We start from the raw sequence: 14,609 nt of genomic DNA, 5'->3' as shown, positions 1-14,609 counted from the left end.
AAAAATTAAAAGTTACATGTGTCATGATTACCAGCGATCTCTAACCATCAGAGGTCGCTGGTAAGCACTCACCCTCACAATAACTTATGGACTACAAATCCGCCATTCATGGACTACATTTTCATACATGCACTCCGTTCCACAAACACACATGCTTCCTCATTTTCACTGATTACACTTGCACCAGCTGAGGATTGTCAGAGACTGATTACACACACTATTTAAACAACACACACACTCCCTGCCTTTGCCGAGTCTTGTTAGCTGTAAAATGACAATTCAACGTGTTTCCTTAGTCTTGTTCCTCCGTGTTTTGATCTTTGCCTGGTTTCCCTTTCTCCTTGTCTGCTGCCTGTCTACCGACCTCTCGCCTGTGTTTGACTATGATTCTGGACTGCCTTTATACATCTGTTTGCACCTGTGTTGACCATTGCCTCCCTGACTTTGAATAAACCTGCACGTGGATCCTAAACCTCAGATGTCTCTGTCACTCCCCGTGTTACAACATGATATTATTATTTTGCATTAAGACAAAATGTAGAAAAGGACCCAGATAGCGTACGAATGTGGGCCACTATATGCATTTATGTGGCACTGGTGGTTTTTCTTCGGCCCAGACAAAATGAATGTGAGCCTGAAGTGGCCCACCTGTACAATGGCAAAAGGGGGCCAAAGATTCCAATTCATATATGGGCTGTTTAAGGCATAGATTTGGCACTTATCGTAAAATGTAAACTGAATGTGAGCCTAATGTGGCCCATGTGGAAAATGTTTAATTTGGCCCAAATGATGGAGGACAAATGTGGGTCACAGAAACATGGCAAAAATGTGGCATAGTCATTTAAGGATAATCTAAACCCAAACTGGCTCCCATGTGTAGGTGCAAATGTGGCCCAGTTATCTTGGGACATATGTGGGCCACTTTTAACAAATATTCGGCACAGTAAACTCTAGCTAATGTGGCTCTTAGTCTATCATGGCCCAGAGAAGATATGGCAAATGTGGCCCAGTTAACTTAAAACATATGTGGACCACTTTTGGCAAATATTCCAGCACAGTAAGCTCTGGCTAATGTGGCTCTGAGCCAGTAGCCCAGAGGAGATATGGCAAATATGGGCAAGTATCTCTGGCTAAAGATGGTGTGAGCTCAAAGCAGCTGAAGTAAGATGTGACAAGTATGGTACTGTTATCCTAAAATATATGATAGATCACTTTTGGTAAAGATAAAGTAGAGTGATCATTTGATAATTATAGAGGTCAAACCATAGCTCTTTGACATTGCAGATATGGGTAGTAATATAGCTAATTTGTGGTCCAGATCTGGTAAGCAGGAGCAGACTACCCTAGAGCCATTCAGTATGTGGTTCGGATGTAAGTGTCTGGTGTGGAATAGGGTCAATTCTGGCTCATTTGGTTGAATTCTGGCTGATATGTGGTATTGCTATGGCTTAATTGTGGCCCGAATCTGGCAACCAGGAGTGGACTGCCCAAGTGCCATCATTCTATGTGGTAAGTGGGCCGGATGTAAATGTCTGGTGTGGACTGGATTTTAGCCACATGAATTTTGCTAGCTGGGCAGTGATTGAGTCATATAAGAAAAAAAAAACTGAAAAATAAATCAATTAAAAATAAATTAAAGCACAAAAGGTGTATTTTAGAACTTATAACTTTGCTTAATGCCCCCAAATCACTAAATCCGCCCCTGGCCCCAAGTGCACATAAAGAAATTCATCAATACTCCATAAACATAGCAGTTAAGCTCGGTGAGCTCAGTATTATACGTGCTGTCATGTTTTTATAAACTATTTTAAACACAACCATTCTAAAGTAAAATTGCGCGCACACACACACACAGATACAGTGCAGAAACATCCTGTTACAAAACCACTAACACAAGGTCACTTTAACTGCAATTTCAGCAGAATCTCTGCTTGGGGAATCCACACACATATACACACACACACACACACTTGTAAAGTGAGGGTAAATCCCATTTGTGTTTGTGAGTGTGCAAGTGTGCATGGAGTCATTTATCACTGGTGTCCCCTGTTTTTTTAGCGTGCCCCATGGGCTGATGGGAGATATGGCAACCAGTCACTAAGAGTGACATTGTAATCTACAACACCTACATCTAGAGCACACGGGGTTCCTTTCGCTCTCACTCTCGCTCCTGTTTTGTCTTTCTCATCTTTACAATCTCAACAAACACATGACTTAAGCCTATTCAAAAAGTCAGAAAGTAACTGCTGTGTGAATGGAGAGCAAATATTATTTTTCATTCACCATTGGCTCTCAACTGGTTAGGCTTTTTCAGGTGTAATAGGATGTTGTTGTTGTTTTTTGAGGATGATGACGTTGGTTAGTTTCTACCTATCTACCTTTCTACCTAACATAGGATGTTTTTGTTGTTTTTTGAGGATGATGACGTTGGTTGGTTTCTACCCATCCATCTTTACCTATGTGCAGCAAAATACAATAAAAACGATCTCCTCTGTTTATGAAGTCATTAGTCTGAGGTTGCGAACACATTAGCATCATGTGCGTTTTCTGTTGTTAAATGGTTCATAGTTCATTCATCATAATGTACTCACCCTCAGGCCATCAAAGATGGAGGAGACTTTTATTTTTTCTTCAGTATAACATTAAAAAAGGTTTTTAACTGAAACTATTGCAAGACAACAGCCACCGGCACTTTGAGAGGCAAAAAACAAAACATAATAAATACCAGTGGCTCTTGACCAGTGTTGGGGAAGAAGTAATATACTACAATCTAAGTAAATAATGTGCTTTTTAGTTTGTTTTTAAGGAAAGTAATGTGATATGTTATTTTTATTTATTTATTTTTTTTTTTAAAGAATAAGAGTACATTATATTTTATTTATAGGTCACACTTTATTTTGAAGGTCAGTTTATTGAATTTAAGCTACACTGCATCTACATGCCAACTAATTCTCATTAGATTATAAGTAGTCTGTAAGGTTGGGGTTAGGGTAAGTTGACATGTACTTGCAAAGTTTCTTAAAGTCAGTCAAATGTCTGTTGAAGGAGCAGTATCAACAGATATTAAGCAGACATTAAACGGACCATAAAAATATAGTGTTAGCCATTTGTATTACATAGTATATTATATTTTACCTAAAAACTCCTAAAGCATGGTGGTCCTACAATTTGTCTATGCAAAAACTGAACATTATTTCAACATTAAAGGGCACTTATGATAAAAAATAAACTTTTGTGAACTGTCTGGACAGAACTGTCTGTATGTATAGTGTGTCCACTGTCATATTGGTGTGACATACAGTTGAAGACAGAATTATCTTTTTCTTTTTTAAATATTTCCCAACAGAGCAAGGAAATTTTCACAGTATGTCTGATAATATTTTTTCTCCTGGAGAAAGTCTTATTTGTTTTTTTCGGCTAGAATAAAAGCAGTTTTTAATAATAATAAAAAAAAATTTAAGGTCAAAATTATTAGCCCCTTTAAGCTATATTTTTTTCGATTGTCTACAGAACAAACCATCATTATACAATAACTTGCCTAATTACCATAACCTACCTTGTTAACCTAATTAACCCAGTTAAGGCTTTAAAATGTCACTTTAAGCTGTATAGCTGTGTCTTGAAAAATATCTAGTAAAATATAATTTACTGTCATCATCCCAAAGATATAATAAATCAGTTATTAGAGATGGGCTATTAAAACTATTATGTTTAGAAATGTGTTGAAAAAAATGTTCTGTTAAACAGAAAGTGTGGGGGGGAGGGGGAGTGTGGAGGGGGGAATACACAGGGGGGCTAATAATTCTGACTTCAACTGTAAACCCAATAAGTGTCTTTTTTAAAATTTCTTTAAGCTAAAATAGGATGCAAATCCGAGTGATTTTGAGGTTCACCGCAACGTGACGTAGGAGTGCGGTTTTCCCTGTCCACCAAACTAATTGACAGGCACCATGTTTCTATAATAACATGTATACACATGTCCACAGAGCTTTTTTTTTTTTGCAAATAAACAGATTCAAATATTTGTTCCAACTCTATGTGATTTTTATAAGTTTAATATGTTTATACATTTATAAGTTTAAAATGTTTTTAAAACAAAGCATATTTGAAATAAAGACAGTAAAATCACTCTTAACTGCTATAATCATTACAGCTGCATGGTGTCAGTAAACGCTAATGTGTGTGTGTGTGTGTGTGTGTGTGTGTGTGTGTGTGTGTGTGTGTGTGTGTGTGTGTTTTTACTGCAAACGACATTTGTGTGTGACTCATCATTTCAGAGAGGCTTGAATAAACTATTTTTGACTACAGAGCTGTATTTCAGCTTCATCTGTGTCGGTCTATATCACTGACTGCTGTTTATCTAATGCAAGGAGCAGGAGAGGCAGACACACACGTGGGAACAGTGGGCGGGGAAAAGCAGCTCATTTCGATATAAAGCCACAGGCTACAAAAACACCAAAATGGGCAGATTCTGATCTAATGGGTATTTTAAGCTGAAACTTTACAGACACATTCTGGAGACAACAAAGGCTTATCTTACATCATGTAAAAGGGGTAAAATAGATGCACTCATTAAGCAAAGTTCTTAATTGTCCAGATTCCCATGGAAATCACTCAATTTCATCCTTGAAAATTTGCCAAACAATGGTGAATGTGGCCACACTTTACCAATGTGTTCTTATACGATTAGCTGCATTTTATTTTTGACATTTAGTATCGGTTCAACCCTCCTGACTCTATCACAACAGACTTTATGTCCCATTTTTAATTCGTGACCCACCAGTCCAGAAGCTCAGGTTTTCCATTGATTAGCTGTTATCTGCCATTTCATTCCACTGGCTTAGCATCGGCCTTTCCTCACACACGCACAAACACACCTGTTCTGGATTCTGACAGCCTGTTCTAAACAGTCAGAGGCTTCTCTATAAACAGCAGTAACAGTGGCTAAAAACAATGGCTGGTGGATCAAAGCCTTCCCACTTCTCTCCCCCTTCACTACACGCCTTGTTTTTCCCCAGAATCCTCCGGGAATTTTCCGCTGACATTTCCAGCCATGCTCCAGTGTATAGCTCTAATTCTCTCCCCGAGCACCCCCTCTAGAACCTCTATCTTACTGCTGGCTCATTTGCCAGGTCTAAATTAGCTCAGACCAATCGGGAAGAATTTGACGACACACATTCTTAGCTAACAACATCTGGGGAGGTGTCACGTGCTTTGCCACTAACCTTTTTCGAGGAACATTAGATTCGGAAATTAAATGTGTACCCACATACAGTAGGTATAATGGTATCACACTTTTCAAAAAGCCTGTTTGTTTGAAACCAAGGGAAGGTTGACAAGGAAATGAGCTATAAGGAGCAATCATAAAAAAGTGAAACAATTCCTGCATGTGCCCAGTGGGTTCAATATTTTATAATTATTTTAGACTTGTGACAAAGATGTGTAAAATGTTACAGCATGATTTATATTCACCTTTTTGAAATATTCATGAAAATGGCACAGAATATGATTACACCTAACTGGTAGTTATCTCATATGTTTAAATGTTATAAATTTATAACTGATTAGTCATACAGAAAGGGATTTGTATTAAACCGGTTTATAGTAAAATGATCAGTTAATGTGTTTCATGTATCGACATATGCCGATATTCAATAATTCAATATATCGTGATGATGATCATGCATTAATATTTATTAATCATTTATTAATTCAAACAATTACTCTGCTAATGTGTCCTATGACACTAAACACTAATCATAAGGCTTCATTTGTTATCATAAGTTAATTTAACTAAAATCAATGTAATGTAATGAAGCAATTCAAGCGTTATGGATGTGACATTAAAGTGCAGAAGAATCTCAAAACATAAATTCACAGAGAAAGTATATGTTAACATTATATTAAAACATCTGTTTATATTTTCCAAAACAACTAACCACAGAGTTATGGGAGCAGACAAATATCAATCTGTAAACATATTTTATTAAATGAGGAAAATAAACATGTGTTATGGATGTGATGAATAAAGTTAGCGAGTTTACAGTATCCAATACACTTTGTAGAAATTCTGTGAATTAAACTGTACAACACAAGAGAAATAATGCTAATCAAAATTATTAGAGTTATTATAGAACAAAAATTATTTTTATTTTATTTGACATTTTTTGCATTTATGAGGAAAAAGCTGTTATGGATGTGACACCACCCCATTATGGATGTGACAGATGTGAAATTGGCACTTTTGTGTCTTTGGTAAATCAAATCTAATTGTTTGAAAACATTAACAGAGACATTTTTGAGTATTTTGAAGCACTGTAAAATACTTGCTTACACAAAAAAAGCAGAAACGATATTCGATATTTTGGCCAAAACTTTTTCATGGCAAGGTTGACATGTTCATGGAATTGCTCAATGACAAGAACAATGCACTGACAATTACAAAAGCATTTATTAATCTTAGTAATCGTAGTAATTTCTTAGTAAATTTCTATAACACATTAAAATCTGTCATAAGTCAAAATCATTTTATTAAATGCAGTTAATAACTAATAAATTGATATTTTGATATATTTTTAAAATTAATAATATGACTATGTCTCACTTGATTTTAACTTGCAAAAACTAATGTTTATTAATGAGACTACATAATTTTTTCTTTATAACATTTATTTACTCTGAATATGTACAATTGAAGTCAGAATTATTAGCCCCCCTGAATTATTAGCCCCTCTGTGTATTTTTTTTACAATTTCTGTTAAATGGAGAGAACATTTTTTCAACACATAATAGTTTTAAAAAGTCATCTTTAATAACTGATTTATTTTATCTTTGCCATGATGACAGTAAATAATATTTGACTAGATATTTTTCAAGACGTTTCTTTAGGGCTTAAAGTGACATTTAAAGGCTTAACTAGGTTAATTAGGCTAACTAGGTAACTAATTAGGTTAACTAGGGTAATTAGGCAAGTTATTGTTTAACGATGGTTTGTTCTGCAGACTATTGAAAAAATATTTAGCGTAAAGGGGCTAATAATATTGACCTTGAAATGGTTTTTAAAAAATTAAAAACTGCTTTTATTCTATCCGAAATAAAACAAATAAGGCTTTCTCCAGAAGAAAAAATATTATTAGACATACCTTGAAAATTTCTTTGCTCTGTTAGATATCATTTGGGAAATATTTAAAACAGAAAATAAATTCAAAGGGGGGCTAATAATTCTGACTTCAACTGTATATACAATAAAGCAATATACTACACAATAATTTTTGTTTATTATACCTGTTAAGGTATGCTTTTTTTGCAGCTTAGGTCAATATCATGATAATACTGTATATTGTGATAACAGCTTCGGCAATTAATCATAACAAATAAATTTAAAACCGGGTAAAAGCCTATTTATTAAAGAAGTATGTAAATTTTTTACAACTTTTTTTGTCCCTACATATAATCCAGAAATATGGTATTGTTGTATTGGTTGTTGTATACTCATGTAAGCTATAGTGTGGACTGAAAACATAATATGCAAGCAATTCATTATGAATATTAGCCACACTGTACAAAATGCAGGGTTCCACACAATTAATTCATGTTGTCCAAACACAAATCAAGTTAGTTAACTTAACGCATTTAACAAATTTATGTGGATTGAACATAAAAAAATTAAGTTGTCCCAATGAATTTTTTTTGAGTGCAAGCCCTGCATAACCTTTTTATCAGAAAACAGTACTACATAATTTTTATTATTTAATTATTATTACAAAAAATAAAAAAAAACAATAAAACAAGTGAGTTCTACAAAAAATGGTTGGAATGAAATAAGAACATTTTAACAATTAATTTATTGGTAAACCATTCTGTTCATCATTTGTGTCTCTTCTATTCATGTATCCATTTCGAATTATTTCTTATTGCATGTATTAATTCATATCTACTCGTGTGCATGCACTTGAATCTGAAAGCTCTGAAAGTCATGAAGTCATCTTACAATAGAGTGTGAGCGGCCCTTCAATCTGCTGAACAGCCTCAGAGAGGGGCCAAACGTGGGAACGAGATTATGAATGAGTGTGTGAAAGAGAGAATGAACACCATTTTACTGCTCTTGTCCCACTAAATAGCCTCTTTATACTGACTGAGGCCAACTCAAACACCCACTCCAATTCAGCGGCACACACACACAACATCCCCTTTTTGTTCACACAAAAACATTCGCGCTTAGTACATCAGACGTGAACACCTGCGACGGGCAACTCAGACTAAACTTCAACCAAATTCTGCTTCCACAAATCATTAAAGTCTGGGTAACTAGTTTTTGCTGGGTGATAGTTGAAACAGATTGGAATTTGTTGACCTGGTTGTACTGTAGAATGTCTCTCGTCATGTGTCATGTGACCAAAATGTGCATTTAATGTTTTTTGTACATGTATTTTCAAATGAAAAAATTAATTAATTTCCAAAAATTCTAAACGCTTACCTTGACATCATTCACGTTCATTCTTGTGCCTTTCTTGCCCACGAAAATATCATCTATGTCCACCAGGATGTAGCGCTCCAAAGATCGCGAAAGCTTCCTGCCTGTTAAAAATGCGATGGCATCCACCAGTATAAGTCTATGTAACCAGTAGTTCAGCCCATGTCCAAACAACACGCGCTGCACCCCATCGTAGAGTCCCAAGTCCTGCACGATGGTAGCATGGAGACCCTGTGGGCCTGGGATGATCTGGGCTGCCCCATTCTCCCTAGGCCGAGTTTTAGCCAGTAGAACGGGTTCATACGTGGAGTGGTTGAACTGAAACACAGTCCAATCCTCTCCCGGTAAATGGCCTCGGTCCACTTCCGCCCGTGTTATGTAGAGCAGAGGTGAGCGTGGATTCACGCAACAATCTCGAAGTGCGACGTTTGTTCTTAGTGTCAGAGGGAAACCCCTCAGCTGCAGTGCAGGCTGGGAGTTTTCACTTGCACGGTGAAAAGCAATGACACCAACGCTGTATTCTGCACAGTATTTATCCAGAAGGTCTCGATTCCATGCGTCCATCCCAACATACTTCAGAAGGTTCTCGTAGATGACCAAGGCATAGCGTCCACGGCCTTTGTGCGTTAGAGGCGGGATATCACCCTTCCCTGGCGCAATTTCGGCATGGTACCGGAATTGGTTGGATTCTAGAATGGCGATGATGTCCTGTCCCAGCTGAGAATACTGACTTTCCACAAATACCAGCACCACCGGATCCTTGCGTGATGGATCGATTGGTTTAGGCGTCCTAGGCTCTGACTGTCGGAAAGGAAGCGCCCTGAGGTCAGCACAGTCTGGACCAATGGCGCGGTCTGCAAGGTCCAGTTCTTGGGTGGAGCCTGTGTAAAGGTAGTAAGCGGAAATTAACACACTGACCATACAGAAGGTGGCGAGGAGGATGACCAGCCTCCTCAGATTCCTCCGCAGCTTGGTGGCCAGATTCATGGCAAACCGAGCACATGTGTGGGAGTGTGTGTGGGTGGGAGTCTCTGATTGTTCGCTGAGGCGGGCTAAAGCTGCAAATTGGCTTTTTTGGTAATCATGCTCCAGTCATGTGACCATCTCACAAAACTGGTAAATTCGCTTCCAAGACAGGCCACTTATGGAGGTTTGGGTGGAAAAATGTGCCCTACGTCACCAGCTGTTCAAAATCCTTCATCCAACTAGCAAACCTCCATGTCTTGAGATTCCTCCTGACACCCAACAAACCTAGAGAGAACACAGACGACAAAAGACAAGCAAATTCTTGTTTTAGTACAACTTTAACCATCTCTGAGGTGTGCCTGTGCGTGTGTGTTTCTCCACAGAAGTGTTCATCAGGGGTGTGTATGGATGCTCTTGAGGGGCAATTCAGCCGTCAGCCTTCAGGTTGTTTTCAATCAACACTTCACCAGCTGTGGCCAACACTTCCCGGGAGGAGTGTGTGATTGGCTGTGTATAAATAGGAAGTTGGAGAGTGAGCCAATAGGAGCCTGAGGGTGGCTCTAAGGGAGAAATTCATCATTTTTCTAATGGGAATCAACTGTGGCACGCATATAGCCTACTGTGTATACACAAGGTAAACTGCACAACCGCATTCTGTCTTCAAAAAGTTGGTTCTGAAGAAAAAGGTATGGCAGTTAGAATGTATGTTTTGTTTTTCCTCCAAAATAGGTAAAGTGACAAATAAAATGAGGATTGTTTATCAGAAATACAATATTGAGGTATGTTTTTTTGACATACATTGACTCTTATAAATTAATACATATAGTTTAAGTCAAAATTATTAGGCCCCTTTGTTTTTTTTTGTTTTTTTTTAAATATTTCCCAAATTACGTTTAACAGAGCAAGGAAATTTTCACATTATGTCTGACAATATTTTTTTCTTCTGGAGAATGTCTTATTTGTTTTATTTCGGCTAGAATAAAAGCAGTTTAATTTTTTTTAAAAAACATTTTAAGGTCAAAATTATTAGCCCCTTTAAGTTATATATTTTGTTTGATAGTCTACAGAACAAACCATCGTTATACAATAACTTGACTAATTACCCTAACCTTCCTAGTGAACCTAATTAACCTAGTTAAGCCTTTAAATGTCACTTTAAGCGGTATAGAAGTGTCTTGAAAAATATCTAGTCAAATATTATTTACTGTCATCATGGCAAAGATAAAATAAATCAGTTATTAAAGATGACTTTTTAAAACTATTATGTTTAGAAATGTGTTGAAAAAAATCTTCTCTCCCTTAAACAGAAATCGGAGAAAAAAATTAACAGGGGGGTTAATAATTCAGGGGGACTAATAATTCTGACTTCAATTGTATAGTAGTACAACCAACAAGTGCATGTTCACTCTCTGTTTATGTATGTGTGTGTGACTATGTGCAGTCACAGTTGGTGTGATATCAGACTTTGTAATTAAAGGAACATGAATTACACAAGACCGAAATAAGAGATTACAGCAGTGCACAGGAACATCATAGGGGAATTGAGGAGGGTAGAAATATGCTAGGTTGAAGTGCGGAATATATATCTGCGAATATGTGAAAAACTGAGATTTGGAAAAGAGCATCTCTTTCACATCATTACTGAACAGGGTTACCGAGAGGGTTACAGACACTCTATATTAAACCACTTGGTTATTTTTATAAGACAGATCTATATCAAATAACAAGTTAATAATATTTTACTACCCAACAATATTTAATAAAAACTTAGCAATCAGTGAGTTTAGTGTAGTCCGCAGGCTGCAACATCTTGCTGTACAGTATTTGCAGATTTGTGAGAAGAACCAACTCCTCACAATTTAAACTCTAAATAAATCGGTCAAGTCATATTTAGTAATAAACATGTCATCATAAAGTTTGTTTGTGGGTTATGTTTACACTTTTTAAAATAAAAGGTACTATGAGATGACCAAGTAATAGGCAACATTGGAGCAACGTGTGCGCGCGCGTGTGCGTGTTTCTCCGCGAGGCGGCGCATTCTTTGAATAGGCAAACATCACATCAGAACAAGCTTTTTGTTTACATTAATTTAATACTAATAATACCTAAACGAATAGGCTAACTAATGCGTGTCTTACATCAGCCCTGCCATCTTAAACAGAAAATATCTACAGAAAAATTGGTTAAAAGCCCAATAAAGACAGTTTCTATTTAATCTTAATAATCCCAACCTGAGGCAAAGTTTAAACTAAAAACGTAACATGAAAGTTGAATATTAAAAAATAAAACTAATAATCAAAAGACGAACAAGGTGTTTACACTTTTAGTTCCTTGTAAATTTAGCAAACGCACGCAGCCTACGTCTTAAACAAACAAGATTGTTTAGAATAATATATACGATGTAGCCTATACGCTACAGAAGATAAATACATTTCAGAAAGTGTTTTAAATACCCTACTTTTCAATTAAAGACGCTGATATAAGCTAGCCTACAATGGAGACAAACACACGCATGTATTATAGTACGCATTACGCGTGTTCCTAAAAACTAAAGCAGACACCTTTTTTCTGTCACGCTTATAACAGTTTTGCTCAATAAACATTGTTTTAAAGTAAGAAATTGTTAAATACGTACAAAAAAAAAAAAAGACAACGAGAGCACAATCAAACGCGCAGCATCTCCGGTCCGTGACATTCCAGCACAGCGCATCTCTAAAATCTCTCTCGCACAAAGACGCTCAGCACCCCATTCAGCACAAAGTTAGGCTTCAACACCAAACGTAACTCAAAATGATAGCACTTTCGCCAGCCGACGAGCTCTCTTACCTTAAGCCGAAGCCGAGGCACTGCTGCGCGGGAAGCAGTGAGAGCAGAGCCGCCTCTCTCTCTCTCTCCGGAACAGCAGCTCCTCACAGCTCTGAACCCGAGAGCCCAATCTCATCTACCGATTCAGAGGCAGCCATCTGGAATGATGCGGGGACCGGTTCCCTATTCTCTCTGCGCCCTCTTCCCCTTCTGCCTTTCTCTCACTGCGACACGGATTAAAAGAGCGCGGGGGGAGAAAGGACTGGAGACAGGAGAAGATAGACAGGACTGGAGACAGAAGGAGCGCTCAAACGACCAAGTGAAGAGAATATCCCGAGTAGAGCGCGGAGACATGCGACTCCCCTCCACCGCCAGCCTCAAACTGAATAGAGCCGCTGCTGCCGCGCTTTGCGCTTTAGCTCACATATTAAAAGAGAGCGAGGGAAAGAGAGAGAGAGATGCTCGAGGGATTGGCACTTTGTATCTTGGTAGCCAATAATGTAATCGGATGATAGGTTACGGTGATCAATGCTAATACTTTTATTAAGATGCCTCATTACTTTTTTAATTAAAAAATGTCTTTATATTATTTAAATTAATATTGTAATGACAAGCAGTGTATGTGTGATCATACTTTATATAAATTTATGCTACTCAGTTTTAAAAATCAATAATTTATTTTAACATGAAAAAGTTTTCTTTTATTTACTTTGTTATTCACTCATTCATTCATTCACTCACTCATTCATTCATTCATTCATTCATTCATTCATTCATTCATTCATTCATTTTCTTTTTGGCTTAGTCCCTTTTTTAATCTGGGGTCGCCACAGCGGAATGAACTGCTTTTAAATTGTTATATACTCTAAAATTATTTAGTGTAATAAAAGACAATGCCTTCAAGTGATTTTACGGTTTAAGATAAATACATGTACAGTATATGCATGTAAACAATGATAAAATTATCAGGTAAATAGTAAAGATGATTATGGAGAATTTTGTGATTTTCAGGCCAATGCTTTAATTATTTAATGTTGATAAAATTATGGTTTCGAGTAAAAAGTACAATTTTATAAGATGGCTAAACAGTTTCCATTTTATTTATTTATTTTGGTAACAATGTGGGTCACAGAGAAAATGGAGTTTCAGTAATACACACATTAAAATAGTAATTCAGATTTAGATATATTTTTATTGCATACATAATAATGTGTCATAATTTGTTAATTAATGTCTGTCAGTCAGTCAGTAAGTCAGTCAGACAGTCAGTCAGTCAGTCAGTATTTTATATCTAAATGTCATTCAGTGTAAAAATATTTTATATCAAAAACCCTTGTCAGGCTTATTTACTAATATCATTCAAATATCAAATATCATCTAATACACAAATCATTTGGTGACAAACTCTACAGTGTAAACCCCCAAAACATCTGTCCTTATCCTTTTTAAATTTTCATACATCTCCCAAAACATATTTGAAACATTCGAGAACATTCTGTCATTTTTTTTTCATTGATTTTATTACATTTTTTATTTTTATTTAATTTGAAAGGGACACCAGCATTGTTTGTCTTGTCAGTTGAATAATGAAGTGCTGCATGCTTAAATGCTCATGTGTCACCCTGCTAATATGTTGTGTTTCTAAAACATCTTGTTTAATGTGTGATCCATAAAATTGATCAGACAAACAGAGGAACAGTATATTTTCCTCAACAAGCATGATTTTAGATTTAAAAACAACAAAAGCAAATACATTTTACTTCAACCGTAACATCCTACATGTTAGCATTTATTTCAACTGGCCTCTGGAAGCACCGTCTGGTTTCCATGAGTAGGATGTTCTGTTCTGCTTTTCGTAAATCAAAACGGTTTGAGGGTTTAACTCAAAATGAAACAGGACAGTGCTGACTACTGCGGAAATGCTACTGGCAGCGTGGACCAAACTGTTCTGCAGAATTAACTACAACTGGGATAAAGAGATTGATGTGACTTTACACATGCAGGATGAAGGGAGAGAGGTGCAGTTTAGGTTAATGATTAGGTTGATTTTAAATTTGAGCGGAAGTGAAAACTAATGTACTCACCAACCGCTCAGGAGCTCATTAGAGACATGTTCAAACACGAGTGCACTCAGCCATTAAAAACACTAAACGTGATTTGATTGGAACAAACCAGCACTCACAATGAGCATGCAAACATACACACGATCTCAAAGTAAACGCCTCTTAGAGGTTCCTGGTTAAAAATGACCATTTTATCCTTGTAAATCACTTGCTGTGCTTTATCATGACCAAATTTAAATAGAAAGGAATAGTTCACCCAAACACGAAAATTACCTCCACATTTATTCAAATGCTTTCTCATG

The 14,609-nt window shown here is 36.6% G+C and overlaps 1 protein-coding gene across 1 annotated transcript in view; it reads right to left on the bottom strand.

Moving 5' to 3' along the window:
• The window catches only part of ndst3 (N-deacetylase/N-sulfotransferase (heparan glucosaminyl) 3), a 129,535-nt gene extending 116,922 nt beyond the window's left edge, over window positions 1-12,613 (bottom strand). The window contains 2 exon segments of the mRNA XM_056460394.1: window positions 8,477-9,724; window positions 12,266-12,613. Coding sequence (XP_056316369.1) covers window positions 8,477-9,460 — 984 coding nt within the window. The 5' untranslated portion in view covers window positions 9,461-9,724; window positions 12,266-12,613.
• Between the last annotated feature and the right edge of the window lie 1,996 nt (window positions 12,614-14,609).

Source organism: Danio aesculapii, chromosome 1 (assembly GCF_903798145.1).
Source record: "Danio aesculapii chromosome 1, fDanAes4.1, whole genome shotgun sequence".
In the NCBI taxonomy this organism is placed as follows: Eukaryota; Metazoa; Chordata; class Actinopteri; order Cypriniformes; family Danionidae; genus Danio; species Danio aesculapii.
Note: the sequence above shows the minus strand (reverse complement) of the source record. Positions and strands in the feature narration are given on the sequence as shown.